Source organism: Vitis riparia, chromosome 15, assembly GCF_004353265.1.
Source record: "Vitis riparia cultivar Riparia Gloire de Montpellier isolate 1030 chromosome 15, EGFV_Vit.rip_1.0, whole genome shotgun sequence".
Classification (NCBI taxonomy): domain Eukaryota; kingdom Viridiplantae; phylum Streptophyta; class Magnoliopsida; order Vitales; family Vitaceae; genus Vitis; species Vitis riparia.
This window is the reverse complement of record NC_048445.1, coordinates 3,024,641-3,051,819: the sequence shown is the minus strand read 5'-3', so window position 1 is coordinate 3,051,819 and position 27,179 is coordinate 3,024,641. Positions and strand designations below refer to the sequence as shown.

General features: G+C 34.6%; 5 protein-coding genes across 7 annotated transcripts; 4 read left to right on the top strand and 1 right to left on the bottom strand.

Annotated features, from left to right (window-relative positions):
* Window positions 1-2,949: 2,949 nt before the first annotated feature.
* On the top strand, window positions 2,950-3,420 carry LOC117932601 (putative B3 domain-containing protein At3g49610). Its single transcript, XM_034853876.1, has one exon. It carries the CDS (start codon window positions 2,950-2,952, stop codon window positions 3,418-3,420), a length of 471 nt encoding a protein of 156 aa, XP_034709767.1.
* A 7,306-nt stretch (window positions 3,421-10,726) lies between these two features.
* On the top strand, window positions 10,727-15,037 carry LOC117932156 (probable F-box protein At3g61730). The gene is made up of 8 exons (XM_034853248.1): window positions 10,727-10,805; window positions 11,899-12,098; window positions 12,195-12,239; window positions 12,828-12,992; window positions 13,085-13,132; window positions 13,724-13,894; window positions 14,437-14,544; window positions 14,774-15,037. The coding sequence occupies exons 1-8, from the start codon at window positions 10,738-10,740 to the stop codon at window positions 14,854-14,856; spliced, it is 888 nt and encodes a 295-aa protein (XP_034709139.1). The 5' UTR covers window positions 10,727-10,737; the 3' UTR covers window positions 14,857-15,037.
* A 74-nt stretch (window positions 15,038-15,111) lies between these two features.
* Window positions 15,112-17,278, top strand: LOC117932155 (putative RING-H2 finger protein ATL21A). The gene is made up of 2 exons (XM_034853247.1): window positions 15,112-16,023; window positions 16,786-17,278. Exons 1-2 carry the CDS (start codon window positions 15,351-15,353, stop codon window positions 17,229-17,231), a joined length of 1,119 nt encoding a protein of 372 aa, XP_034709138.1. The 5' UTR covers window positions 15,112-15,350; the 3' UTR covers window positions 17,232-17,278.
* Window positions 17,279-17,423: 145 nt separating this feature from the next.
* On the bottom strand, window positions 17,424-20,090 carry LOC117932154 (replication stress response regulator SDE2). The gene is made up of 3 exons (XM_034853246.1): window positions 19,362-20,090; window positions 18,474-19,012; window positions 17,424-17,819 (listed from the first exon to the last, which is right to left on the bottom strand). Exons 1-3 carry the CDS (start codon window positions 20,002-20,004, stop codon window positions 17,673-17,675), a joined length of 1,329 nt encoding a protein of 442 aa, XP_034709137.1. The 5' UTR covers window positions 20,005-20,090; the 3' UTR covers window positions 17,424-17,672.
* A 623-nt stretch (window positions 20,091-20,713) lies between these two features.
* Window positions 20,714-26,895, top strand: LOC117932153 (beclin-1-like protein). 3 transcript variants are annotated; one of them, XM_034853244.1, is made up of 11 exons: window positions 20,720-20,946; window positions 21,844-22,205; window positions 22,351-22,521; window positions 23,246-23,370; window positions 23,560-23,608; window positions 23,708-23,866; window positions 24,353-24,438; window positions 25,041-25,112; window positions 25,441-25,590; window positions 26,351-26,645; window positions 26,755-26,895. In XM_034853244.1, exons 1-10 carry the CDS (start codon window positions 20,799-20,801, stop codon window positions 26,595-26,597), a joined length of 1,569 nt encoding a protein of 522 aa, XP_034709135.1. In that variant the 5' UTR covers window positions 20,720-20,798; the 3' UTR covers window positions 26,598-26,645; window positions 26,755-26,895. The 3 variants fall into 3 exon arrangements, with proteins under 3 accessions (XP_034709136.1, XP_034709135.1, XP_034709134.1); XM_034853243.1 differs by having other exon boundaries at window positions 26,351-26,895; XM_034853245.1 differs by lacking the exons at window positions 25,441-25,590; window positions 26,351-26,645; window positions 26,755-26,895 and adding an exon at window positions 25,190-25,425 and having other exon boundaries at window positions 20,714-20,946.
* The last annotated feature ends 284 nt before the right edge of the window (window positions 26,896-27,179 follow it).

Here is a 27,179-nt window from a genome sequence, read left to right as displayed (position 1 = left end):
ATCATTTGAACGCCTACTAAGTACCTTTTCTATTTAAACAATATCTAAGTCATACGAAGTCACATTTTTTAAAAAAAACATTCAAAGAAATGGAGAATGGGGAGGGTATGAATAATGTGAGGATTCCTCTACCCGCACTTGAATATCCTCTTGACCACCACCATGTTAGACAATAGTGTCCTTTGCTACGTGTCTCTTACATCTCACTCCCCTATAGAGATTGTATCCCCACTCTCTTTTCCAAAAAGGTGGGTCCCAAAAAAGAAGAGGAAAAAAAAAAGCCTCACAAAGGGCAAAAAAAATAAAAAATAAAAAATCTATGATGAGTTGAGTAAAGAAGGACGAATAAAGAGTGATGAAAAGGTGAAATAAAAAAATAAAATAAAAAAAAGTCTTAAACACGCTCTAAAAAAGAAAAAGAAAAAGAAAAAGAAAAGGGTGTGAGAAAAAAAATAATAAAAATACAACAGAATAGATGATCTACGATAATACATTCCTATAACATGACAAAAGTGCTTTATCTGTTAGAATCAGATCAAATTGACCAATTGAACTGGCTCGATTGCTGGCATTGAACCAACAAATTGGTCTCTTAATCCATCCAATTTCCTCCATTGGGTTTTTTGTGTTGCCAAAGTGAGCCCCTTATTGATGTTCATTAGTCGTTGATCGCATTGCCCTTGATGGCCGAAAGGCCACATGATTCGTTGAGGTTGATGAGGTTTATAAACCTCTTTTCATCCTCTTGAATTTTTGATATGAGATGAGAAGTAGCTTATTTAAACAAAATTTAAAGCATGTGGAACAACCACTTTGTTGCTTACCATGATGTTAAAAATTGTAAAACTAAAAATAAATTATGTATGTTATTTCATATTCAATATATATATATATATATATATATATATAAAAGATAAAAAAATATCATTGATTTTTAATTATATATATACATATCAACCAATGAATCATGAATGGACAACTTTTATGGAATGATCGGTTTTTATTAGGTGTATGTGCCAAATATTCCATCAAAAAAGTGCTATGGGTTGAGAATGTCAAAATATTTTAATTTTTAGGGGTTTAACACTTGATTCCAAAAGATACAGTCTTATCTTTGTGCTTTAAATAGGGATGACAATGAAATAGGTTACTCTCATCTCAACCTCGCTCAATTTATTCAAAATAATTCTCATTAAAAAAAATTAAAAAAATTAAAAAAATTAAACAAATTAAACGGGGCGGGGCAAGACAAATATGAGAAATTCCCATCTTGCCCCACCTTGAACCTGTTCCAGATTTTTTTTTTTAAAAAAAAAAAATCTCAAATCATTCTAAACCTATTTATTTAAATTTCAAATTCATTCTATCAGGGACGAAATGAGCTTGTAATAAATATAAAAAAACCTTGTCTGACCTTAGCTTTAAAAGACATGAGTACTAGATTTTTTGAAGTGCCCACATGCACTTGGCAGGGGATCTTGAATGGAGCCTGTTGTTGGTCCTATTTTCTAACTTTTATACTAGTCTAAGAAGCAAGTCCTCTTAGGAGTGAGTTTTATTTAATTCAAGTGTCAACTTTAATACTTGTCTTTGTCTAAGAAGTTTCCGAGATTCTTAAGCAAACAAGATGAATGCCCAAGATGAAACAAGTGTCATCTCTCATCAAACAAGATGAAAGATAGAGTAGCTGTGCCGAGGGATGCATGCTAGATTGTTGTGTTAGAGATAAATGCTCAATTTAAAAGGTTTTTCGTAAATATTAACCTTTTCCTTTATAGTTTCTTAAAACTAATTTTTGAATTTGAATATAAAATTAAAATAAAATATTGAATTTGAATATAAAATCAAAATGAAGTTATGAACATATAAGTTTTTATTAAATCAAGTAATTAAAACCTTAAATTAAATCCCTAATGAAATAGATGATAAAATACAAATTAAAAGCAAATGAAAAGATTAAATTTTTCGTCACCTTTTAGGCTTTTGAGGACAATGTTATAAATGACTTTTATTACGTTAAGTAATTAAAATCTTAACTAAATGAAAAGATTAAATTCTTATTTAAGTTGATGATGAATATGAAAAAGATAAAATTTTAAATTATCTTTTAGGTTTGTGATTTTAGTCTTCATAAGGGTATTTTTCGAAATAAAAAGTGAAAAACATAAAAACAGCTTCTACTTTCATTGGTAGGACTGTAGGAGACATGACGGGAATTTAATTATCTAAAACTCATATTTTTTTAGATTTCTTTTTGCATTTTTAATATTCTTTTTCTTTGTTTAATGGGAGAATTTAATTTTTTTATTTATTAAATTGTAACAATTTTGAGACTGTTTTCAAATTTATAGTACTTCGATATTAAAAATATTTTCAAATTTATAATACTTTGATATTGATTTTTTTCTTTTTGAAATTTACTATAGTTTTGATAAAAATATAGTTTTTAAAAATATTTAATAAAATATATAAGTTTTCAACTATTTTCAAATAAGAAATCTTTTTTATGACATTAAAAAGAAGTTATGTTTTGAATAAATAGTTTTAGTTTAAATATAAAAGTTGACTTCTAAAAAAATAATTTCAAAATTCAATTGAAATTGTTTCTAATTTTTTAACCTTTAAGGGATTGGTAATTTAAAAATATTATTGAATTATGATATTTTAAAAATTATTTTTTTAAAAAAGTGCTTGTTTAAAATAAAATTATGTAAAAGGGACACCGTTGGGTACCGTTGGGGACCGTTGGGTAGACACCGTTGGGTACCTAGGGAGACAGGGACACGAATCACTCCAGTACTGGGGTTCACTTCACTCGCTCTACCCTTTTCCACCCCTATAAATTTGAGAGGGAAAATAACATGGCTCGATTCAAGGCTTCCTTGTTCTCTCCTCGTTTATATCAACTCCTCTCTTCATTCTATCAATTCCTTTTTCTCTGGTAATTAAATGACGACCTTCAAGCTCTTTGGTACTGAGATATCGGTGCCGAAGGAAAGAGAAAACGAGATACCACCTCTCTCCCAACTGCCTTGTGCAATCCTGCATACTAATAAAGGCATGAAGGAGCGTGGCCGGGTTTTGGTGATGAGAAAGACACTGACAACATCCGATGTGTCCGTGCATCAGTGTAGGCTTTTCATCACCAATAGTAAGGTGCTGTGGAGCCAGTTATTGGAGGAGGAGCAGCTGAAGTTGCTGGCAAAAGAGCACGTTGAAGTTGAGGTCGTGGATCCCAAGGGGGGGAGGACTAGGATGAAGTTGAGGCGGTGGCAGAGTTTGAATATACTTGTGCTGAATTCCGGATGGGTAAAGCTTGTGAAGGTTAACAAGCTGGAGGCGAAGGTGCATTGTATTGAGTTGTGGACTTTTAGGATGGGTGACAAGCTGTGCTTCGATTTGAATGTCGAAAGACAATGACAATACCATCCATGATGATGATATATCATTCATTCTGAAGAATCTGAATCTAGCTATAATGGTATCAGTGTGTTTGGTCCGTCATATTTATGGATTTTGGTTTGCTTAATTTGCTTTGTATCTTGATTTGGAGTCGGCCCTGTTGGTCTTTTTTTTTTTTTTCCTCCGGTTTCCTTTGAAATGTGCATGTGTGAGTGAAATATGCGAGAATGACGATGAAGATTGTAAGCTATGGGCTTTAGTCATGATTTCCTCTGAAATAATTAAATAGATGATTATTATCAATGAGCATGTTGGTTATTATCAATGAGCAACTAATGAACATGTTGTCTACAGTTGTTTATTATCAATGAGCAACAACAGTGCCAATATCCATTCAGTAGAAAAAAAAAGAAAAAAAAAAACAGGTTGAAAAGCTGAAGCGCTCACACAGGCCGCCTTCTCGGTGGCACTCCCCCTTGTGTGAGTGGAAGTGTGAACACCTTTTCCATATATATATATCTTCTGTTAAAGTTGCCAGCATCTTTCAGAGGTTTTGTTGTCCTTACTAAACTTGAACGTTGAATTTTTAAGGGGAAAAGCCAAGATGTTAGGACTGTGGGTCCATGTCACGTGTGCTTGGTTTCGGCCTGAAGTTGTTTTCTTACACTACAAGAGAATATATTTACGGCTGCGGCTAGAACCCGCAGCCAAGGGTAACATAAGCGTGACTCTAATATACAGGTGCAGATATGGAAGACCGCAGCTAAGCGTCACCATAGATGGCGCAGATAAATCTTATAATTGCGGCCTCATACAATTGTGCGAATATAATATTCAAGTTGGAGCTGGGCCAATCTTTTTCCACCACCAAATCGCTTATATAGCTGCTGCTCCTTGTAACCGCGACCATAAGGCTGCTACAACATTGCCAGAGTGCCCTATGGCACAAAGAAATACTGATTCTAATGCCCTATCCTGTTCAAATTTTGCTCCTTGGATCTACATTCTGGAGCTTTTGACATGACAAGTTTTTCTAATTTTTTTTTTATATCCTCATCATTTATTATGATGTCAATATCCACTTGGAAAGAAAATATACTATCTATGACAAGAGTATTTCAATATTATTTTTTTCTGTAAATAAATAGATAATCGAGATCTTATCATTATTACCTACTTGTACCCTTTTAGGAGCTAATTGTAAAATATATACCTCCCCAAGGGCTATTTGTTTAAACTATATCTCTTCGGAGGCTATTTGTTTAAATTGTACATTTTCAAGGGTTGTTTGAAATTGATAAGTCATTTTATATGCAACTTCTTCAAGAATGTCTCTTTTTATATATCTTTCATTGTGTTTTCCTCTTCCATGGAATGTGTTTGCCTCTTCAAGGTCTACCACACTTCAAGTGTGCCTTAAACTTATTATTTAATTGTTCTTCAGGGATATCAACTCATCATTCAAGAACATCAACTCATTATTTAATCGTCTTTTAGGGACATCAATTCATATTGGAATATTCTCAATTAGTGATAATGATTGTGTCACTTTCCTTGCATGAATGAAAACATTTGGTAGTTAATTTGCAAGTCATTGCAAATGAATAATCTTTTAAACTTTTAGTTCACATTAATTAGTATGAGGATTAAGATGAGTCAAAGTCAATGCAATCCAAATAATTTCATGTCGTTATTTTGGAATTGGTTTTTCTCCCTTTAAAGTTGGGAAAATTGTCTCATTAAAATGACAATCTGCATAACATGACATTATACCTTTCAAGTGAATAAGTAGACTAGTCACTAAATAAAAATTTTTGGTTTTATAATGTACGTTCATGCGACTTTACAAAAAATTAATGCATTATCTTTTACCTCAAGGGACAAAGTTGATCTTACAAGATTCTTCTAGATCTAACATACTATAAAGTGTCATTCACATGGAATCAAATATTAGTGACAGTATAAGGTCTTGTAGAACTTTTAGTAAGGTTTTTATCACCTAATAGTTTTAACATTGTTGTCATCAATGTTGTGCAATTAATGAGACAAGAGTTTCATCAAAATGATAAGTTATAAAACATGTCATAAAGACCTCACCTTTATAGAGTTAAAGAAATATTATCATAAAGGAAGAGTTAAAATTAACAAGAAAATATTATTCATCGATGATGACTTAGCTTAATAAATTGTACGTAAAAACAATTAGAGCATATATAAGACAACAAAACAAATATGAAAATAATAATTTAAGTCATATACTTTTTAAATATCTAACACATTTAATTTTATAAGTGTGACGCAAGTTACACATGAAATAACTAAGAAGTATTTCAATAGTCAAACTAATTGTAATGATTGATCAATAATTTTATTCAAATATTATTATGATTTAAATCAATGTGTAAAAATTAATTCAAAGGTCAAAATTTCAAGTAAGCATATAAGGATTTAAAGTATCTTACAATTTTTTCATGTCTCAAAACTTTAATTGAAACACTACAAATCCATCTAAATATATATGTAAAGATATAACAAAATATATTAAAACTAGTAGTTGAACCTATTGTAATTTCAAAATTATTCTTGAATAATAAAATTATTACATTAATAAAAATATGAATGATACATTTAAATCCAAATCATAGAAATTTAAGGACTTCAATAATTAAACTCTTGAAAAAAAAAAGAAGAAAAATTCATATTTCATAACTTCATACTATAAAAATATATAAAATTCTTATACCTCTAGACTATAGGTGAAACAACAATGTTTATATTATAATACTTATAATAATATTTATTTATATATAACATATATTTCGTTTCACACATATGACTTTAGGTCACAAATTTTCTATATATTATAGTCATGAAAGATTATAAAATTAATTATTCCACTTAGGTTTTAGTTATAAGAAATTATATAATATTAATTTTATTTGTATAGCTTTTAGCTATAATAGGAAATGAAATGATAATCTCTATAGTTTTCATTTATAGGAAATACATATTTTCTTTCACATGACTTCAAGAATTAATTTGTCAGAACTCCTAGTCATAATTTTATTACGATAAAATGAAATTTTTGCATAATATCAAATTATAAAATATTCTCTCTATGGCTTCTAGCTATAAAATTTCATAAAATTATTAATTGACAATTTAGTTTTTATAACTTCTCATTATACCATAGTTAAAATTTTCTATATAACTTCTAGGTATACAAAATTAAAATACCAATATTTTCATGTTTCTATCTTAAGTACAAAAAAATATGTCTTATATAGCTTCTGGCTATGAAAACATTTTTTGTATGGTTTCTACTATACATTCTATTTTATTGTACTATAAATTTATAAATTTATACATAACTTCAAGTTATAAAATATTCATTCTATAGTTTTGGCAATAAAATTTTGTTTTGTATAACTTTCAGCTACACAATGTAATTAAAATAAATTTAAAAGTTAAATCTTTCATAACTTTGGGCTATGATTATTTTGTAAGAATAAGAAAATGTGTAAATTTGTACATAACTTCAGACTATAAGCTATTTTTATGTGAATTTGTACATAACTTCAGGTTATGGACTATTTTTATGTAAATTTATGCATAACTTCAATTTATGAACCATCTTTTATGTAAATTTGTGCACAACTTTAGGCTATGAACTATTCATTATATAATTTTGTACATAACTTCAATTTATGAATTATTTATTGTATAGATTTATACATAACTTTAGGTTATGAACTAATTATTTTTATAACTTCTAACTATAAAATTTTGTTTGATATAACTTTCAATTATATCGTATAATTAAAAATAAACAATTAGGGATCATATACATAACTTCTGGTCATGTATTTATAATTTTGTAATTTACCCTACAACTTCTTATTACAAAAGTTGCACACATTTTTCATAACTTTTAGTTATGAATTTACTCCATAATTTTGTAATTTACCCCATAATTTCTAGTTATAGGGATTACACATATTTTTTAGTTACATACCTATAAAAAATTTTGTAGATGAATTCTTTTCTTTTTCTATTTCAAGGATTCTTCTCTTTTTCTACATACTCAGAGCGTCGTGCTGATAATGTGTTGTAAAATAAAAGAATGAAAAAAAGAAAAAGAGAGAAAGAAATTCTCAAAGAAAAGTATAATAGAATATAGGGAGAAAATTGGATCATTTTTTATTAAAGTCTCATCCTTTTATAGGGAGTCACAAAAAGATATACATCAATATAAATGATCATTACAAGTTACCATTATAGTACAAAATCTCATATTCTATAACAAGAATGACTTTATTGGAAGTCTTCTATTTTTAGACCAATATAGAACGTAACCAAGTAAAATTATAAAACTTGAGGTTGGTTTATAATTTATGCCTAATTTAAATTGAAAGGATAGAGCTAGATTGTGTTTTTTTTCCATTTCTCATTTAATCTAGTGTATTTAATTTAGAGTATGTAGATTTTGTATATATGGATTTTGGGAAGTTAAAAATAGCCAATTTTATTGGCTAATTGTGAAGATATAAGTTAGAAAATGATATATATATATATCATATACAAATCTTTGATAGATAAGACAAGGAAAGGCCCATATCTAATATTTCATTAGCTTCAATTATAATCAATCATAACATTGGTGCATGCATTAGAAACCAGGAATTTTCCAGTGTGGTTACAATGAAGAGAATCAGAAAAAATATTTTCTACATTATGATTTAAAGAGAGAAAGCACACCTTGTCTCTGAAGCAAGAAAGAAACAGTAGGAGCTTGGTGTTAATTTCCTGCCTCCATTACTGATGTGCCTTTTCAGCTTGGAGGGTGGGCATTGCTTTAAAGGGTTTTATTGCAAATGATTCATAAAACACAAGCAGCTTACTGGGATTACATGTACTAACTGCCATTCATCATCTCAGTTGCCAGTTGCCACAAGGGAGAAGCTCTCAACTACCACAAACTTCTAATAAATGAGACAAAATCTAGAATATTGATGAAGGGCATTGGAAAAATGCTAGTCTTACAATCTTCTTTACCACCTGCTGATGTGTGTGACATTAAATGTCACCAGAATAGGAAGTAGTAATTTGTATTTGAACGTGCGTTAATCAGTTCATTCAAAGAGAGACTCAAATCAATATCTATCAGTAATTTATATTATTTTTCTGGCTAACCAATCAGTGTTGATTAAAACAGAAACATGAGCTACAGAATCAAGGTTCAAGTTGTCCATTTTTGAAATGGTAAACCGTTGATCTCCTTCATGATCAAGTTAACAATAGGTAAGTGTAATGGCCAAACAGGTTCTTAACTTCTAGAAGCATAATCTTTATAAATTTCAGATGACATAGGAAAGAGAAAAGACAAAAAAAGAAAAAGAAAAATGACACCAAAAGGATTTAAAATGGAGAAAAAAAAAAAAAAAAAAAAAAGAGAGAGGCAGCAAATTCAGTTACCTTGTTGATAATAAGCTCTGCATGTTTCACAAGCAGCAATAGTGTGTCACCTGAAGCAGTACCAATAGTGGCAGTGCAGTTCATTTTTATCATACAATATATTTCAAGACATAAATCAATTATCCCATGCTCATGAAAGGTCAAAGACCACTTATCCATCATCACATGCAATCAGAATTAATACCTGAGACTCAGCTATTAAGCGAACCATGGGCAGAACTAAATTCCGACGTTTCGTACAAACAGGTGGAATTTGGAAGCGCCTCCAAAAGAAATCAATCGAGAGGTTGAGAAAAATTAAAGAAAAAAAAAAGAAAGAAAGAAATACTACAGATCAGGGAAAGGATCGAAGAGCCGAAAACTCAGTTTTGACAGTTCTACGTTTTCCGATAAATTGATGAGGTGCAAGTCGAGTAAAGAGAACCAAACAAGTAGCGAAACTTAAAACTGAAAAACATCCTATTTTCATCTCATTTTCTTACATTTTCTCAGAAACCAGAGGAGGTGAACCACTCTGCAATTCTTCCTTTTTTTCAGTTCTCTTTATTTTGAATTAACGAAGCCGAAGCTAAGTAGAAGTCAAGAAATAAGAAGCGAAAAGTCTTAAGAGTGAAACTTCTCCAATCTTGGCTCAATTTTCCTCATTTTTCTTGGCAACCAAACAGAGAAGAGACATACTTGTTTCCACAATCTAGAGCTTTCCACGGCTGGAGAAGACGACCACGGTAACATTGACATAGCAGAGAACAGAGAGCTGGCGAGGTTTCTTGATCAATCCATTTCGTCTCTTGGAGAAGGTCACTTGGCGACTGCTCGTCTTCGATTCGCTTCATCCCGACCATAACTCTACTTCGAGCCATAACTCAGAGAGAGAGAAAAGAAGACTTCCTACAATTCCGATTCCTCTTGCTCCGGTTATGGGATCCTTGCTCTTAGCCCCCTTTGAACATGAGTGGAAACAAAGCTGTCAGCTGTGCAACGAGAAGTAAATCATCCTTCTATTTTTTATGTTCAGAAAATATAAAGCAAGGAAAGAAAAATAGAGAAATAAAGTGAAAGAAAGTAAAAAATATAATTAAAATTTATAAATAAATATTTAATAATCTTAATAAATTTGAAATAATTAGAAAAATTTGTGAAGAATATTTTGAAAAGAAAAAAGTTTTCAAAAAGAACATTTAGATGAAAAATATTTATTTTCTTTTTTATATAAATAAAGATAAATGGATTGGAAAGAATTTAAAATAATTTTAATGTAAAGTTAATTTTAGATCATTTTAATAAGTTGGTATTAGATTAAAGTATTTTATTTAATTGAATGTATCCAATTTATAATTTATAGATTTTCTACTCATTTTAGAAAATACAAATTATTGACAAAAAAATTTATATACTTTTACAAAAATCTAATTTTCATATTCTTACATCACATTTTAGGGGTCGTAAAGATATTTTAGAAAATAGATCTTTTATTGTAGTTTTAAATCTTAGAAATTAGTTTTGTAAGGTTTAATTACGATTCAATCACTTGATCTCAAGAATAAATAATCAGGCAGGATTAAGTATTTTTTAAATTCCGCTAGCTAACGTGTCAAAATCTTATGGACACTACAGCGAATCGCAGTGCACCACCACGCAGAGGATCCAGGTCCTTACCCAAACTTTTGAATTATCTTACGTGTCGAAATCTCATGCACACTGTGGGAAATTGCAGTGCACCGCATCACAGAGGATCCAGGCCCTCATCCACACTTTTGAATCCAAGCGTTTCCCGCGTCTATAAATAGCGAAGCATGAACTTCTCAGAGCTCCGTTTGTGTTGTTTCTGAGGAGTGAGGATTGAGATTTGAAGAGGACAAAATGGGGAAGCGAATGAGAAGAGAGAAGTCCATTTGCTGCTGCAACTCTCCTCTCGCTGGTTTCTCCTGGTACTTGTACTCTCTTCAACTCTGCGAGTTTCTCTCTGAAATCAGCTCGAATTTCATGAAATTTTGAATATTTGGTTTGAATTCAGCACATTTATCTGTAAATCTAAACTCGAATTTCCTGAAACTTTGAATTTCATAAATAATTTGATGAAACTTCATGATAATGTAAAATAGTTCCAGGCAATGAATATTTAGTTTGAATTCTATCATATTTGATGTAGAAATCTAAGGAAACTAGAAGAAGCTGTCTCTCTCTATTCTTTCTCAAAAACTCTACGGATTCCTCTTACAGATCCACGGGAATTTCATGAAAATTTGAATGATCAATTTCAACCTTGATACATCTATCAATCGAACTCTCTTTCTCTAATGTTTTCTTTGGAAAACAATGCCACTGAAAATATGATTTGAAGTTTGCTCGAGTTTTCATGAATAAACATAATCAGAAAAATGTAAACTATTACCAGAAACTCTCTCTCTCCTTCAAGTTTGGTACATTTATGAATAACTATCTCTCACTTCCTATGCAATTTGATGTGAAAAATCAATGTGAATGTGGATATCATTTGATATTGTCTTGAACTGTTTTACATTATCATAATCAGAGGAATGTGGAAGACTAAGGTCGAATTTGGATTTCCTATACTTATCCATTAATCTTAATACAGAGGTAATAATAATCTTCACTCATTAGCACAATCAGAAGAATTGTGGAACACTACCAGCAGTTCTCTCTCCCTTGCTTGAGAACTCTATGAATTTCTCTGTCAGATTGCTTGGATTTTCATGAAATCTTGAATGTTTATTTTGAATGCTGTACATTTCAAATAATAAAGTTTATAATAATGAAAACATTATTTTTTTTCCTTTTTTAAAAATATATATATATATTTCACAGCCATTGAAAGAAGTGAATTTCTTTTCTGATTTGGATCTCTATACCCTTTACTGTTTTAATTTTTATAAAAATTAATACTATATGAGTCCTAAATTTATCCTTCTCTCATCCAGATTCCTTGCAACAATACTGGTCAAATGTTTCTTTTTTATTTTGACCTTTTTATGTGTATTGCTTTGTATTGCATGCAAAAAGGTATGAAGAAGACATATGGACAGAGATTGCAAAGCACCTGGATGGTAAATCTCTGGTGATGCTGGGAACAACAAATAAGTGGTTCCACTGTCTGATCATGGAGGACAGTATATGGAAGTTTGCTTGTCTGCGTGATCTCCAGCTACCAGAACCACAACACACATTCCTCAATTGGATCAAGCTTTATGCTTCTGCTTTCGGTAATGAGCAGGGTGTTAAATTTTCCCCATATTTCAGTTATGTTATGGTTCTTATAGTGGATTAGTATCACCATCTGCTTAATGACTGCCTTGCAGATGGAAGTCACTCTTTCATGTTCCGTCAGCGGGAGAAACATATTGGTAATTGCCCTTCCCTTTTTACTGTTATCTGGATTTTTTTTGCCTTAGTTGCAAGAGACACCAATTAGTTCTCATGGTTGAAGCGGCTGCTTCTGTGGTCTCTGGAGACTGAACAATTTTCAGTTATTAAATAACAGTGCACATTGTTTAGGGAGGAGGCTAATTCGGTGCAGTTAAGGTGAGAAATTGTTTGGAAAGCACAGACAATAATTGTATACCATCAAAGTATTGTAACTTTTCTTACCGACGAGTCTTAAAAGAGTGATGGAACTCATTGTGCCACATTATGCCACTGCTTGAGCTTTAGCAGAGTAGAAAGGATCAATCCCATGAGTCTCAAAAGATAATTTAGATTATTATCTAGTTTTGGGTTCTGCCCTTGGATAGGACTCAGGACGCATCAATTTTAAGTTTACCCTATTTTTCATCTACTTTTTTCTTAACAGGGATAGACAATTTGTAAATTTTTTTCTCCTTATCATTATTCTCACCAAACATCATGAAATGCAGTTTTCAAAATATGAATTCAAAGTCTTTTCTCTAGATTCATAATTTTTCATGCATTTTTTTTTTAATGAAACCAAATAGATTGGATGCGAATCGGTGCTTTTTTCCTTGATTCACCCATTGCGCTCCTAGCTGAGAAGCTGAGTTGCCCCTTGAAAATCCCACAAGGTGAAAACTTAGGGAAAACATTGGAGTCATGCGGCTTCTGCATATTGAACAATATCAAAACGGGGATCTGGATAGCTGGTACTTCTAAACATTGAAGGATGTTGTGTTCAATTACTTCGACTAGTATCACTCCAGCTAATTACATATTTTTCCTGGATTTGTCTTTTCAGATCTACAACTTGTTAGATGCCCTGTCTGTGACCTCAACACATGTGATGGTAAGCAGGAATCCATCTATCAATAAATTTGAACTCCTAAAGAGCCATTTTTGTTAATGCTGGTAAAAACGGATTGCTGGTTGAAGAGTTTGATTGTAACTTGACACTTACTGGGCGCTATTTTAGCCAGTTAGCCTAATATAGACAAAAGGCCAAACTTTACAGAATGTGGAACACTTCCTATTTTTGCTCAAGTAGTTCAAGGGGTAGGTTGTTAATATGCTATGGGCTAGGCATAGAGATTCTTCAAGGAACAGTTCTTACAGCTTATTTTGTTGTATTCATTGGAGGATCATGTTTGTCATTTTATATGGAAGTAATTGATCCAAATTGTTTTGCTTTGTTAGTAAAACCAAACTGTAAAATCAGAAGCTTGAGGGCAACCAGGAATGCATCCTAATGAGCTATTTCTTGGTTTACATGAGGCCAAATTCATTGGCCTTCCAACAAGTAGGAAGGTTTACAGAGCATGTTTAGGTATTTTTGGTTAGAGAACCACATATTCCACTTAAACTATTCATTACAGGCAGTTGGTGTCTTAAATTCTGTGTTGAAGCACAACTCAAAATGGTAACTTGCTCATTTATGCAGGAACCATGCAGACATTAGATGCTAGGCATATAGAACTCTTCCTAAGTGAGGGCTACAGGGATGGGAGCTGGGAGTACCAGATAATAGGATCTCATGACATCAAAAAGCATGCAGATGGAGCTTCTGCAGGCATTTTTGATATCAAACACCTCAATGATTCTTCAACGTCTGGTAACTCTATATGCTTCATGCCAATTTGTCATTTCATTCTTCTGCCTGCTAGTCATTTCATGTCTTTGGGGCAAACAAGCAAAATTTTGTGTTCTGCTAATTGCCAACGATGGCCCAATAAAATTGATCACTTTTGCATTAGGGCTTGGAGTGGTTGTTATAAAATTTTGAGGCTTCTTTTCTCCTTGACTTTGCAGTAATCCAATAGAAGATGGAGAGTTTTTACTAATATTTTTCTATCTTAGCTTTCTTTTCCTGTTAACTAATTTCTTATGGAACTACATCTATGCTACTTTTTGTGAACCAAATGACTTTAAAGTTCCTCTATGTATGGTATCATTGATAGAATCTCTTTCTAGTAACTATGATGATCCTTCAATGTGATTCACATACACCAACAAAAGAATTTTTAAAAGAATCACAATTAGTATTGGCCAAAAGATTCTCTATCTAGATGTGCATCAACTGTTAAAAACCAAAAATTAGATATTTCTGAAATTAAAGATATATTAGTCTCATCTAATCTCCATGTGAATTGGCAGAGATCTTTAATCTCAAGTCATGGGTAGGGAAACCCAATGATTGGCAACCAAAGGCTATGATAACCCTACATGCAGTTGCAATCAACACAAATTTACAAGAGAATGAAGGTAAAAACTTCCCAATTGTATAACCTCCTATATCAATTTACTCTCCAGTTTATCAGTCTTATACTCATGTCATCAATTAGTCACCTCAGTTACTTAAATCTAATGAGCAGATTAATTATATTTGCCCATTAGTATTCGACCGTTTACTGACAGTATACACATCTACACTCTGTTAAAGATTTCACATCCAAATAACGTTACATGTTTTCTTATCTTTTCTATGAAGCAGGTCTTCATGTAAAATACCAAGCTATGAAAGCTGGGCCTGATGGAGAAGTTGTTTCTCTGAGAATCTCACAGCAGCTCCTGTAATTCTTCTTAAATCAGATAGAAATATACAGCTTTTTCTTCAAGGCTTAACGAAGAAGCCTTTTTGACATTTTAGTAAATAAATATACCTCACAAATAAATGAGTTCTGTATACATGCATATCAGTTAAGAGACTGTTATGTAGTCAACTTCATAAAGAAAATACAAATATTCAGTTGTTTCAGTCTTCCCTCTGCATACCTTATCTTGATGTGCATATTACTATTACCATGGTACATACATTCCAGTTTGTCAATACCTTTTCTATATTTTTTATAGTCTGCCTCTGTAACAGTACAGAACAGATGGAACCATCTCATTTCTGCGGTGTTTGTATCAGTACCCAAGGGCTTCCCTAGTAGGTATGGGCCATAAAATAACAACTTGGTTATTAGAAATTACCCTTGTGTGAACTTTTGACTTTAGAAATCTTTAAATAGTTAATGGGGTCTTACTAATAAGGCCTGGCCATCCCTTGAATCATTCCTTTCAAGCTCATGGCTTTCTTGGACATCTTCTTCTTTCTCTTCTCTGTCTTTCCCCTGATTCTTGCAAGAGAGTCTTGCCCAGTTTCCAGGTGTGGCAGCAATGGCTCCACAATTGGATTCCCTTTCCACCTAGTAGCCCAGCAACACCAAAACTGTGGTTATCCTGGGTTCAATCTAAGCTGCGGGAGTCCAGGTATAACAGTTCTGAGACTTCCTTATTGGGGAGAATTCTTCGTTCGCGGTATCAATTATATCACACAAGAGATACAACTCTATGACCCGGACAATTGCCTTCCTAAACGACTTCTAGCCTTCGATATTACGGGTTCTCCTTTCATGGCTGAGTACTACCTGAACTACACCTTCCTCATCTGCCCCTCTGAGCTCACAAGGTCTCGGTTCACCGCCATTGACTGCCTCAGCAATTCCACATCCTCGGTCTTAGCTACTTCTTCCATGAGTCTTGTTAGTAAAATGTCCTCATGCCAGATACTCACTACTCTAGCAGTTCCAGTTTCGTGGCATGTTCAGAATGACGAAGACTTCTCATCAGACCTCAACTCAGATCTTCAGTTAACATGGGATGTGCCCAGTTGCGGAGACTGCGAAGCTCAAGGCGGTTCATGCGGGTTCCAGAACAGCTCCAGTCTAGAAGTCGGATGTTTCTCTACGCCCGGAACAGGTACATAATCTTTCCTCATCTTCGCCGATTCATTCTCTTTACATCTTCTTTTGCACCAAAGATTTTCTCAATCACAACGACTTCATACCGCCATCTAGCCTAAAACATTTGAGGAAAAAAACTTTGTGATTTTCTGATTGGGTCAAGATATTCTTGGTGGAGCCAAGCTGTAGTTGGCCAAGAAACTGAGATAAAGAGGATATTTTTAGCTTTGCAATAGTCAATAATACGATGATGATGGCATGACATGTAATTGGTTTTGTGAAATTGACTTTATACCATTATTATTATTAAATTAACCAAAATTATAGCTAACAATAACAATGTCAACTTGGCGGTAGCCAACTTGAGATGTAAACAGTGACGTTGCTTTTCTCATTTAAAATGGGTTATAGGGAATTGCGTGTACTAAATGTACTCCATTCTTTGAATCGCCTTGAAAGTCAAAATCGCCCACAGCCCTACTACAGTTTTGATAAGAGTCATTTGAGGGCTTCATGCGGTGAAACTAGGGAAAGTAAAAGTGACAATGGCATAGAAAATGAAAAATGGTCCTTTCAATTTCTTCAAGATCATTATAGTTTTGGAAAGTAAAAGAATATTCCTATATCGGTAGAAGTCAATGTTTTATAAAATTTTAAAAATCACCCACTCTCCCACTCCGAGAATGGCTTTTAGAAGATGTTAGAAAAGCGTGAACAGAGCCTCATTCAATTTCAATAAAAATGCTCATAAGAAAACTCTTTTGCACATGATTTGCAGACAATGGAAGCGAATCCAGTGGTAGTCTCCAAGTCTTTAGGATCATTTCCTTGTCCATTACCTTACCAGCCTTCATATGTGCTGTTGGGATCGCATTCTTCATATGCTTCAGTGGCAGGAGGCGCGACCACAGCCGGGTAAACGCTGCACAGCAGAGCGCTGCTTCTCTTGAAGCGCCACAGGAGCCTGTTGCCATGATGGGCCTAGATGAGTCCACCATTGAGTCCTACACAAAAGTGGTTCTTGGAGAAAGCCGACGCGTTCCTGGACTTAATGACAGCACTTGCCCTATATGCTTATCGGACTACTGCACCAAGGAGACACTGAGGTGCATACCTGACTGCGGACATTGCTTCCATGCTGAGTGCATTGATGAGTGGCTCCGGGTGAATGGAAGCTGCCCAGTTTGCCGGAATTCTCCATCTCCTGTTTATGTGAATCCATAGCTTCTCTGTAGCCTGGCTGAAATGAATAAATTGAAAATTCCTACAAATTGAATTCCTTTCTCAACCGTCCATATCCAGTCTCCCGAGATCCAAACAGAATTATTTAGTGATGGGGTGTTATTCATTTTTATGTGTACATAGTGATTGTCAGCTGGAAACATATGGTGTTCATTTATATTGTGCACCCTGAAATTGTGAGTTGTAACATATGAAAATGTTTTAGGAACAGTGATACAAAGAAAGAAAAATATATCCTTTGATTGCTTTCATCAAAGTTGATGCGTCCCAGACCTGTGTTCCAGACTTCCAGCATACAAACTATATATATAAAACAGAGGATTAGCAGTTACACACACTTCAATTGCGATATCAGTCATTTAAAGGGAACACATTGCTCAAGAAGAGGAGAGGATTGAAGTCAGATGAGCCATGGTGGACATCTCATTTCTTGGCGAGCAGCTTCTTTGGTAGCTTCTCCAAAGGTATAGTCTTGAGCAGGAAAAGCCTGGCAGCCCGCTCTTGCAATGTACCTCCACATTTCAACCCACGTTCTTGCAGTTCAGATTTTAACCTTTCCAGTCCAAGAACCTACAATCAATTCAAAAAATTAAAAAGAATGTCGGTGACTGTTAAAACCGACGATATAAAACTTCCAGAGTACATATATAAAGATGCCACTAGCATGGGCTTGAAAAACTGGTTGGAGATTTATGGTTCTGCATTTGCACTCATACTATTACCAGGCACATTATTCCATCAACAAAGAACAGGTTAAGATTCACAGTTTCACACCCTCTAGTTCTCAACTAAAATATCCATTGACAATTTTTTTTCCTATTTCTATTTTAAAAGTCATGACAACAATCCATTTGGAGTGTAGGATCATACTCATCACAATTTAACAATCATTTTCAACACAATATAATCTTTACCCAACCCACTAAATAGTGGTCATGATCATCCAACTGCTGCTTATTCTCAAATTCATAGTTTGCTAATGGGAAGTACGTAGGGAAGGTCACAAACTGATTAAATCTAAACAAGAATTCAAATGTTAAAATCTATAAGAGATGACTATCAGTAAAAAAAATCATTGTTAGAATCAAAGTATAATAAGGAAACGATGGCTTGCAGCAAGATCTATGATGATGAACCACTAAAGAGTTGTTGAGGCAGCTAAACTAATAAATCATTCAATTAATGTAATCATGTGAATGAGAAAATCGATTCTGACAAGCATACCTCCATCTCTGCAGCTGAACTGAAGTCATCAAAGTTCAGAGGCTTTCCTGCATCCGAGGTATCTGTGTTTGCCACGCTTTCTTCTCCTTTTTCATGAACACCTGGTTTAGATTCAGAAACACCCTTGTCTTCAGAATCAATTGCTACCTTTTCTATGTCACTTCCATTCTCTGAACCCGAACTGCTTTGGGGTAGACTGATAACTTCCACACTTCCAGATTTGGGTTCATCAGAATCTCCCTTTTCAGGCTCAACTGCTTCACTTCCCACTGCATCCAAACAAGAGACACTTGTAGCCTGAACTACTTTTTCTTCCTGGACCTCTGGTTTAACTTGCCCAAAAGTTTCTTTTTCTTCTTCTGAACCACTCTCACATGACCCTCCAGAACATCCTCCATTCAATTTTCCACCAGATACTGAATCAAAACTCCCATCAGTTTCCTTGTTTGAATCTGAATCACTCCCATTATCCAAAACAATAGACCTCTCGTTTTCTGCATCATCTTCATCGCTGTCACTTTCCTCTAATTTTTTCTTTCCCATCCTAATAAAACCAACCAAAAAAAGAGAGCGAGAGAGAAATTTAGAAAGAGAAATCAAAAGAACAAGGTTCATGCTCTGTTTGGTTGGTAAGAAAATTAGCAGGAAAAAACACATAATGTATAAACCAAAAATTTGAATCTGAGGAATACTGTTTGGATTGGTACACATAGGGTTTCCCCTTTTTGGATTTACAAAAGTCTATTTTGAAAAGAGAGTAATTTTACAATTGAAAACCCTAACCTAACCAAACAGGCCCTTTATTTTCCATTATTCCCCAATTTTCTCAGCAACCAAACGTTGTTATAATTAACTCAAATCAAAACCCTGTCGAATTAGGGATCTTACCCATCCAAATCTTCAATCTTTTTGCATCAGAAGCTGAGGTCGCCACCTCCGCGCCCTTCCGCTTCCCAAATCCGCCCATCGCCTCCCTCACCGATGCCTCCACCTCCGCCACACACTTCGCCGACTCCTCCCGATACTTCTCCACATACTTCTCCGCCGCCACAGCCGCCGCACTTCCATTACCACTTTTCCCCTTCTTCGCCGCCTTCTTTATGTAATCCTCCGCCATCCTCTCTAGCTCTCTTTCCGCCGCCTCCGCCCTCCACTCCTCCAACTTCTTCTCAGCATTGACATGCCTCAGCCTCCGCCCACTCATATCCCTACACGCATCAAAATTATTCGTCTTCTTCTGCCCCGCCTTCGTCGCCGCCCCACGGAGGAGCGAACCGAAACCACCCTTGCCGCCGGGAAGAGGCAGAAGAAGGTGCACAGTCGGGAAGATACCGCTTCCTTTATCGGCGGCAATCAGGGTTTCGTCGGAGATTTGACGCGATTGTGAAACCAAACGCTGGAGGTGGACAGGGACCGATGTGATACGGTGGAGATGGCCCTTAATGACGTCGCCGGAGATTGTGGGTGATGTAAGCCGGATGGTTAGAGTTTTTCCATCCAGGAGTTTGGCGAAGAGGTGGTAGATCTCCATCGTCGGGTCTGTTGGGAAGATGAGAAAATTTGACTGGAGAAGGGAGACGAATCGAATAAATGAAGAATCGAAGCCCTAACTGATCCAATTTAGGGGAGTGTTTGGAAATTGGGTTATTGAAATCCTATCACGAAAAGAAATCCTATCCACAGATAAATCTTAAAATAGTCTGTCCCTTTCTTTTACTTTCCTTTTTTATTATAACAAATTATTTTTATTTTATTTTTTGGCATGACATAATTTATGGAGAAAATAAAAATAACATAAATAAAATTAATTTTAATTTTAATAAAATTAATGAAATATCTCAAATAAATAAAGTTGCTGTATAATTTTGTTAGCTCAAAGTTTCATAATAAATTTAATATAAAAATATTTATTTTGCATATGTTTTTTTATTGATTTTTTTCATTATTTTGTTTTTATAACTTATAATTTAATTTAAGATTTATTAATAAATGAAACTTAAAATAAAAAAATGACAAGTTGGGCCTTTATTTAAGCAGAAACCCAAGTCAGAATCCTGAACCCAAGGTCCGTAGGGACAGGTTTCGGGCCTTAGATTAGGGACAATTGATCTTGTCCGAAGTCGTCTCTCTAGCTTGAAAAGCCCATTTGAGGCCTGAATTTTCGGGCTTGGGCCGGGCCGCGGGACCAATTTACAATCTTTTCAAAGTCCGATCCAGAATGCTTCAATCCACCCGAAACAAACCCGGAGAAGAGCAAAACTTCAAAAGAGCCTATTGTACGGCACATGCAAATCCTTGTGTGGAGAGTATACAGAGGAGAAGAAGATGATGGAGGATTCGGCCAATAAATCTCGGACCTTTCCGGTGGATCCGACTCTGCCGAGATGGGTCTGCCAGAACTGCCGCCACAACCTATGCATCGTCGGCGTCGACTCCTACGCCGACAAGTTCTACTCCGACTCCTCTCGCTCTGGTTAGGGTTTCATCTTTTTTATTCGTCTTCAGTTTTTTTTTTTTGTATTTGTGGTTTTTCGTTGCTGGAATTGTGGTTCTGAACTGAGTCTGAGTTACTTCTCAGAATCGTCCATGGAAAATCTTTTCTTTTGAGTTTTTTTTGCACTGAATTGTGTGGTGAATCAGTGCATTTATGATTCGTGCGAGTTTAGCTGTGAAATATTTCTGAAATCGGGTTTCCTTCTTTTATGCCCATTGAGAGAATTCAGACTCAATTCTGTGTTTGTAGTCGCCCTAAAGACTATGAGCGCATTAACTATGGATATATGATCGAAGGATTCTGAAATTGGGTTTCCCTTTTTTACGATATTGAGACAATTTAGATCAATTTTGTGTTTTGTAGCTGCCCTAAAGAGATTGTGTTCATTAACAGTGGATTTATCTCAGATATGCGCCCCCAGCCACGTGCTTGGACTTGTCTGTTGGAGGGGAGCAAACATTCTGAAATTGGGTTTTCCCCTTTTATGCATCTGGGGACAAATGAGACTCAGTTTTCTAGTTTTCCTAAAGACAATGTATGCATTAACTGTGAATTTGTTGATAGTTGGGTGTTAAACATGCGGCCAGTCAGTTTTTGTATTTTGGAGGGATGAACTTTTGCTAAAGCTGGGCCAACTCAGGTTTAATATAGAAATATTTGTTACCAATAGTAGGATAAGATGTATGGTGTAATTTCATCATCTTGATACGTCATTGTTGAGTATTTAACAATATGTCAATTTGGGATTTATCTTTGCTTTGATATTGTGTAGTGTCAGCCAATAGAAACATAGTAACTTTTTGATGTGCACTCTATATTAAGTGAATTGGGTATGTGCATTAATTTTTTGTTTCGATTTGGAATGAGGGCATGCAGGAATGCAGGGATCTTTGATCCATGGGGCTGGCAGTGTGTTGGGTTCAACGCATATGGACCATTCATTTGTTGTGTTGCCAAAGCAGAGAAACCAGGCACAGGGGGTCCCTCCTCGTCCTCGAGGCGGAGCTGTCCAGCCTGATGTAAGCCAGTCTGGAAAGGCAATGGAAGAGTCTTTTGTGATGCTGCCTCCAGCACCTGCTTCAGTGTACAAGTGTGAGTCTGCATCTGAGGGTTCTGGGACCCACTTACCATCGCCTGAAGGAGGTCCGAGTGGTCATTTACAGCCGAACAATTCTGGGTTTCACACAACTATAACTGTTCTGAAGCGTGCCTTTGATATTGCCACGACCCAGATACAGGTTTGATATATCTAATTTTGTTTTCTTAATGGCATAGGAACTTTGATTTGGTTTCTGCAGTTGGCTCTAAAAGTTAGGTTCATCTAGTTCCATTAGGCTTGAGATATTAAAATTATGATCTCTTTGTCTATTTGCTATTTTCCAGGTTGAGCAACCTTTATGCCTTGAATGCATGAGGGTGCTGTCTGATAAACTTGACAAGGAGGTTGAAGATGTGAATAGGGACATCCAAGCATATGAAGCTTGTCTCCAACGTTTGGAGGGAGAGGCACGAGATGTTCTTAGTGAAGCTGATTTTCTCAAGGAGAAATTAAAGGTGCTTATCTGGAAACCAATTCTCATGAATGGGTCATTTTGTCAATTCACTTTTGTTCTTTTATCAACCTTGTGGGGAATATGTATTTAACATCTCTTTTTTATTAAGAAATCCATATTTAAGATGGGCAAAAGTGGTTTGGTTCATAGACAAAAACTAGGTTTTGTAGAATGATAGAAATACTAAGTGGCTTATTGCATCAGCAGCAGAGTTGTGATCCTGTTATGACAACACTAGTAGAAGGCGCATGCACAATTCATTTACTTATTTTTACTTTATTGTCAATTCATGAAGTTTTCATTGCACTTTTTGCTTTGGGGAGAAACCAATAAGCGGGAGGCAATTTACCCTGAATTGAAGAGGATCCAGGGTTAGTCAATTACTCCCATGAGGACACTATTCAACTTTCCATGTAAAACATTCTCAAGTTTGCTATAAAGTTTATAATGCTATTGGATAAGAACTTGTTTATCACTTAGTGGTTTTCTTTATATTATTGTAGTGATCTGAACTTAATGAGTTGAAAATGCTAAGATGTATTCAATCTTACAAGGTGAAACAGTTCAAATGTGCCTTTGAGTAATGAAAAAGAACTCAGTTGAAAATAGTTCCATGCATTGATTTCTTGATTCCTTGTGTACCCATTAATATAGCTGAGATATCATACTGAACTTTTCCATCTGAGGACCAACATGTTAATTGCATGATCTTTGGGTGCATTTAGATTGAAGAAGAAGAACGGAAACTGGAAGCAGCTATTGAAGAAACTGAGAAACAGTGTGCCCAAGTAAATGCTGAAATGAAGGAATTAGAGTTAAAATCTAGCCGCTTTAAAGAATTGGAGGAGCGGTATGTTTTTCCCCATGATAATATTTGGTTAACTAAATTCCATATTTTAATGGTTCCTGACAGGCTATTTTGTTAACAAATCTGTTTTTAAGAATTTTATTCACTTGGAGCTCTCTCTCTTTCACTCTGTGTGTGTGTGTGTGTGAAATTGTTCATTGGTAATTGTATAGTGAACTTCATGTGTATCAGGTACTGGCACGAGTTCAACAATTTCCAGTTTCTGTTGACTTCACATCAGGTATGTTTCTGGTATATAAACCGTTGCTGCTCTTTTTAGTAGTTTTACTGCTTTGTCTATGAATCTTTCAATTGTTTACAAAGAGTTTCCTGTCAACAGGAAGAGAGAGATGCAATTCTGGCCAAGATTGAAGTGTCACAGGCACATCTAGAGTTGTTGAAGAGAACTAATGTACTGAATGATGCCTTCCCCATTTGGCATGATGGAGAATTTGGAACAATTAACAATTTTCGGCTTGGACGACTTCCTAAAATTCCAGTAAGAAATCTTAGCCTCCAGTCTGTTTACTTTTGAGTGGAAGGATGTTGAATGAACATATCTTGTGCCCCCATCCCCTCCATGAACAGCATTGTGAGCCAATAGCTTATCTGGGTCATGATTTGCTAAGATATTATTATCTGTCAAATGGAGGTTGACTGTTGCTGTGTTTCTGTCAAAAATTTTAGGTTAAAAATTAACCTTGGTAGATTTGATAACCCACTCCTTCAAGATATTGTGTTTTGGTTTATCTAGAAAAAGTAGTGTAACTAGTGTTTGGTACAACATGCTGAGTAGTCTCTGAACAAGATATTTGGGATCCATGTGAATCATATTCTACAAAGATACTTTTTCCGTATTATATATCAGATGGCCTCTTACCCTTTTATGTCATCAACTAGTATACAGCTTATTTTAGAATATTTTCCTTGATATTGGAACTGAGGCACCGACTAAGAAGTTTATCTGTACTGTGGAAACATATAGGTTGAATGGGATGAGATAAATGCTGCCTGGGGCCAAGCTTGCCTTCTTCTCCATACAATGGTTCAATATTTCCGACCAAAGTTCCAGTATCCTTTGTAGTGAAACAACACATGTTTGAATGTATGTTATCAATTAAATATTTGTGAAAATAGTCAATTCAGTTCTAAATAGAAGAATCATCCAATTGAAGGGGGAATTTCGATACTTAATCCTGTGTGAATATCCTCTTGGACATGTGCTGTTGAATAACACAGATCTTTCTTGTTTAGGTCCTAAGTGAGAAGATGAGTATGCTTTTTGAAGTTGAATGAAAAGCTAATGCCTCTTGATGTTTGTGACACTGACTATGGTGGAGTTATAATTATTTTGCTTAATTAGCGCTTTAGTTTATTTTCAGAGGTGCAATTGGGAAGAAAGAATCATTGGCTTATGTAGTAATGGTGTTACCATCCCCCTTTTCATATATTTACCCATTTAGCTTTAAAATTGAAACTTTCAAATATGGTTGTTTAGTCATTTAAACTAATTGTTAAGGTTTTTGTTGTTCTTATTGTTAGAGAACACCTCAACTCAGAACCTCATCCTTGCTCCTATAAGCTCAATTTTTAGGGAAGATATCTTGTTGGTATTTCTCACATTGTTCTTTGTGAAATGTTTTGTTGTATGTTCTTAATTTATTAACTTTCAGATACCGAATAAAAATAATTCCTATGGGAAGTTACCCTCGGATTACGGACAGCAACAACAGTACTTATGAACTGTAAGTATAGCCTGCAGCCCTGCTCCCTTGGTTCTAACTGGATTTGTCTTTTTAAATAGCATTTTAATAATATGCAGCTTAGACTGTAATGGAGTGCAAGAAGCCTACTGTACTTGGTGCATGAATGGGGGATTTGATCTACTATTTGATATGTTCCAGGACATTTTAAGTGATTAGATGGGTATTACCATGCTATTTTATTCTTCTTGTCAGCAAACATGTGGGAGTGATACAGGGAAAGTCCATGGTTTGATGTTTAGGTCATGCATCTGGCTCATTGTTCCCCAATTATATATTGGATCTTTTGATTGATTCAAGTATTTCTTAGGTTTGGTCCTGTGAACTTGTTTTGGAGCACACGCTATGACAAAGCAATGACGTTATTCTTGACATGCCTTAAGGACTTTGCTGATTTTGCCAATTCCAAGGATCAAGAGAACAACATTCCACCAGAGAAATGTTTCAAGCTGCCTTATAAGTAAGTTTCTTTTTAATCAGCCATAAACTATGCATTCCTTTGCATGTTCAATGAGAAATATTTTCATATTGAATTGTCGAAATGTGTATGCTCTTGATTAACTCATCTTTGTTGAATCAGTTCTAGGTTACACAGTTAACAGTTGGAGAAAGAAAATTTGAGAATTTTTTATGTGTATGACACTTGGACTACTCCCTACGCTTGATGTTTACAATGAATATTGTCTTGCTTAGGTTGTTAAACCAATTTTAACGTTGCCACTTTTGTGAGATGTACTGCTATTCCATCCAGTCCTTCACTCTTCCATTCAAGGCAGAATTTAACTAATGTATTGAATCTAGATTTAAGTATTTACCAATATACTTCCATGATGGATGGATCTTAGATGTATCACCTTCAATGATCTAGGCACAACATACTCACCCTGTGTCCCATGTATTCATATTGATCTGGATCATCCCACTGCCATCCTCTAGGATTGGGAGTTTCCCTAGTGAGATGCAAATGATGGTATACCTATAAAAAATGTTAATAGAAGAACCACAAGTGATCGGTTTAAAAGAATTGGCCTGAGTAGTAATTCTTGCATTGATATCAGTATTTTAGATGTAAAACTGACAAATTTTGTCATGGTTTGGACTACTTAGAAGTTGGATAAAGAAAAAAATTAATTCATTATACATGTTATTCAACAAAACTAGATATTCTTGTCTCGTTGTGTGCTCTACATTGCTGTAATAATCCAAGACTGGTCTTGCAGGATTGAGAACGACAAAGTGGAAAACTACTCCATCACTCAGAGCTTCAACAAGCAGGAGAATTGGACCAAAGCTCTCAAATACACCCTCTGCAATTTGAAGTGGGCTCTTTACTGGTTTGTTGGAAATACAAATTTCCAGCCCCTTTCTGCAATGGTCTCGTCACCTGAAGTTTCAGCTGTAGGCTCTTTGTACACAAAGCGCACTGCTGACTCCAAATCCGAAGCTCGGAACTCATTGAACCCATGATACAGAAAAGTACATTGTGAGCAACACATGATGTAAATAGAAAAAAACGTAAGTAACAGTTGTCTTGTGGATTCCATGTCTGTCTAAAGAAAAGAGTTGTCATTGGAGTCCATATTATTTGTCATGCTGTCTCATATTGTTTCTTTGGACCTTTCAGATGGTGAAAAACAGCAATTGTAGAGAATATGCTCATTTTTCTTAATACATGGAAAGGTCATTTCTATTAGCTCTTTGTATTGTATGTTAAGGCAAGGAATGTTTTCTGTTCAGCCCCTTAATTAAACCTGGTTTTTATCGGCTTTTGATGCAAAATGATTGAATATCTGGTGAAGAATTTCTAACTAGATTGAGGATAAAACGATGGCTTAGCTGAGGATGAATCAGTGAATATATATATAAACTAAACTAAATTATTTAAAATTATTTCATTTTTCAAATTCTATTTAACATATTATTAAAAATATAAAAACAGGATAATATCCTTATTAATAAGTTTTTTATATATATTTTATGTAGTAACTAAATATAAAGGAAATATAAATTTGCAAACAAAATTATTAACATTTACAAACATAATAAATA

Excerpts from the sequence above, each read along its gene's own strand:
- LOC117932601 (XM_034853876.1), top strand. The coding sequence starts at position 2,950 with ATGACGACCTTCAAGCTCTTTGGTACTGAGATATCGGTGCCGAAGGAA.
- LOC117932156 (XM_034853248.1), top strand. The coding sequence starts at position 10,738 with ATGGGGAAGCGAATGAGAAGAGAGAAGTCCATTTGCTGCTGCAACTCT. Across the intron at positions 12,240-12,827 it reads TCAGCGGGAGAAACATATTG|ATTGGATGCGAATCGGTGCT; the intron begins GTAATTGCCCTT and ends GAAACCAAATAG. Across the intron at positions 14,545-14,773 it reads AAATTTACAAGAGAATGAAG|GTCTTCATGTAAAATACCAA; the intron begins GTAAAAACTTCC and ends TCTATGAAGCAG.
- LOC117932155 (XM_034853247.1), top strand. The coding sequence starts at position 15,351 with ATGGCTTTCTTGGACATCTTCTTCTTTCTCTTCTCTGTCTTTCCCCTG. Across the intron at positions 16,024-16,785 it reads TTTCTCTACGCCCGGAACAG|ACAATGGAAGCGAATCCAGT; the intron begins GTACATAATCTT and ends CATGATTTGCAG.
- LOC117932154 (XM_034853246.1), bottom strand. The coding sequence starts at position 20,004 with ATGGAGATCTACCACCTCTTCGCCAAACTCCTGGATGGAAAAACTCTA. Across the intron at positions 19,013-19,361 it reads AAGATTGAAGATTTGGATGG|GAAAGAAAAAATTAGAGGAA; the intron begins GTAAGATCCCTA and ends TTATTAGGATGG. Across the intron at positions 17,820-18,473 it reads GTTCAGCTGCAGAGATGGAG|GTTCTTGGACTGGAAAGGTT; the intron begins GTATGCTTGTCA and ends AATTGATTGTAG.
- LOC117932153 (XM_034853244.1), top strand. The coding sequence starts at position 20,799 with ATGATGGAGGATTCGGCCAATAAATCTCGGACCTTTCCGGTGGATCCG. Across the intron at positions 23,867-24,352 it reads GACGACTTCCTAAAATTCCA|GTTGAATGGGATGAGATAAA; the intron begins GTAAGAAATCTT and ends GGAAACATATAG. Across the intron at positions 24,439-25,040 it reads TATTTCCGACCAAAGTTCCA|ATACCGAATAAAAATAATTC; the intron begins GTATCCTTTGTA and ends ATTAACTTTCAG.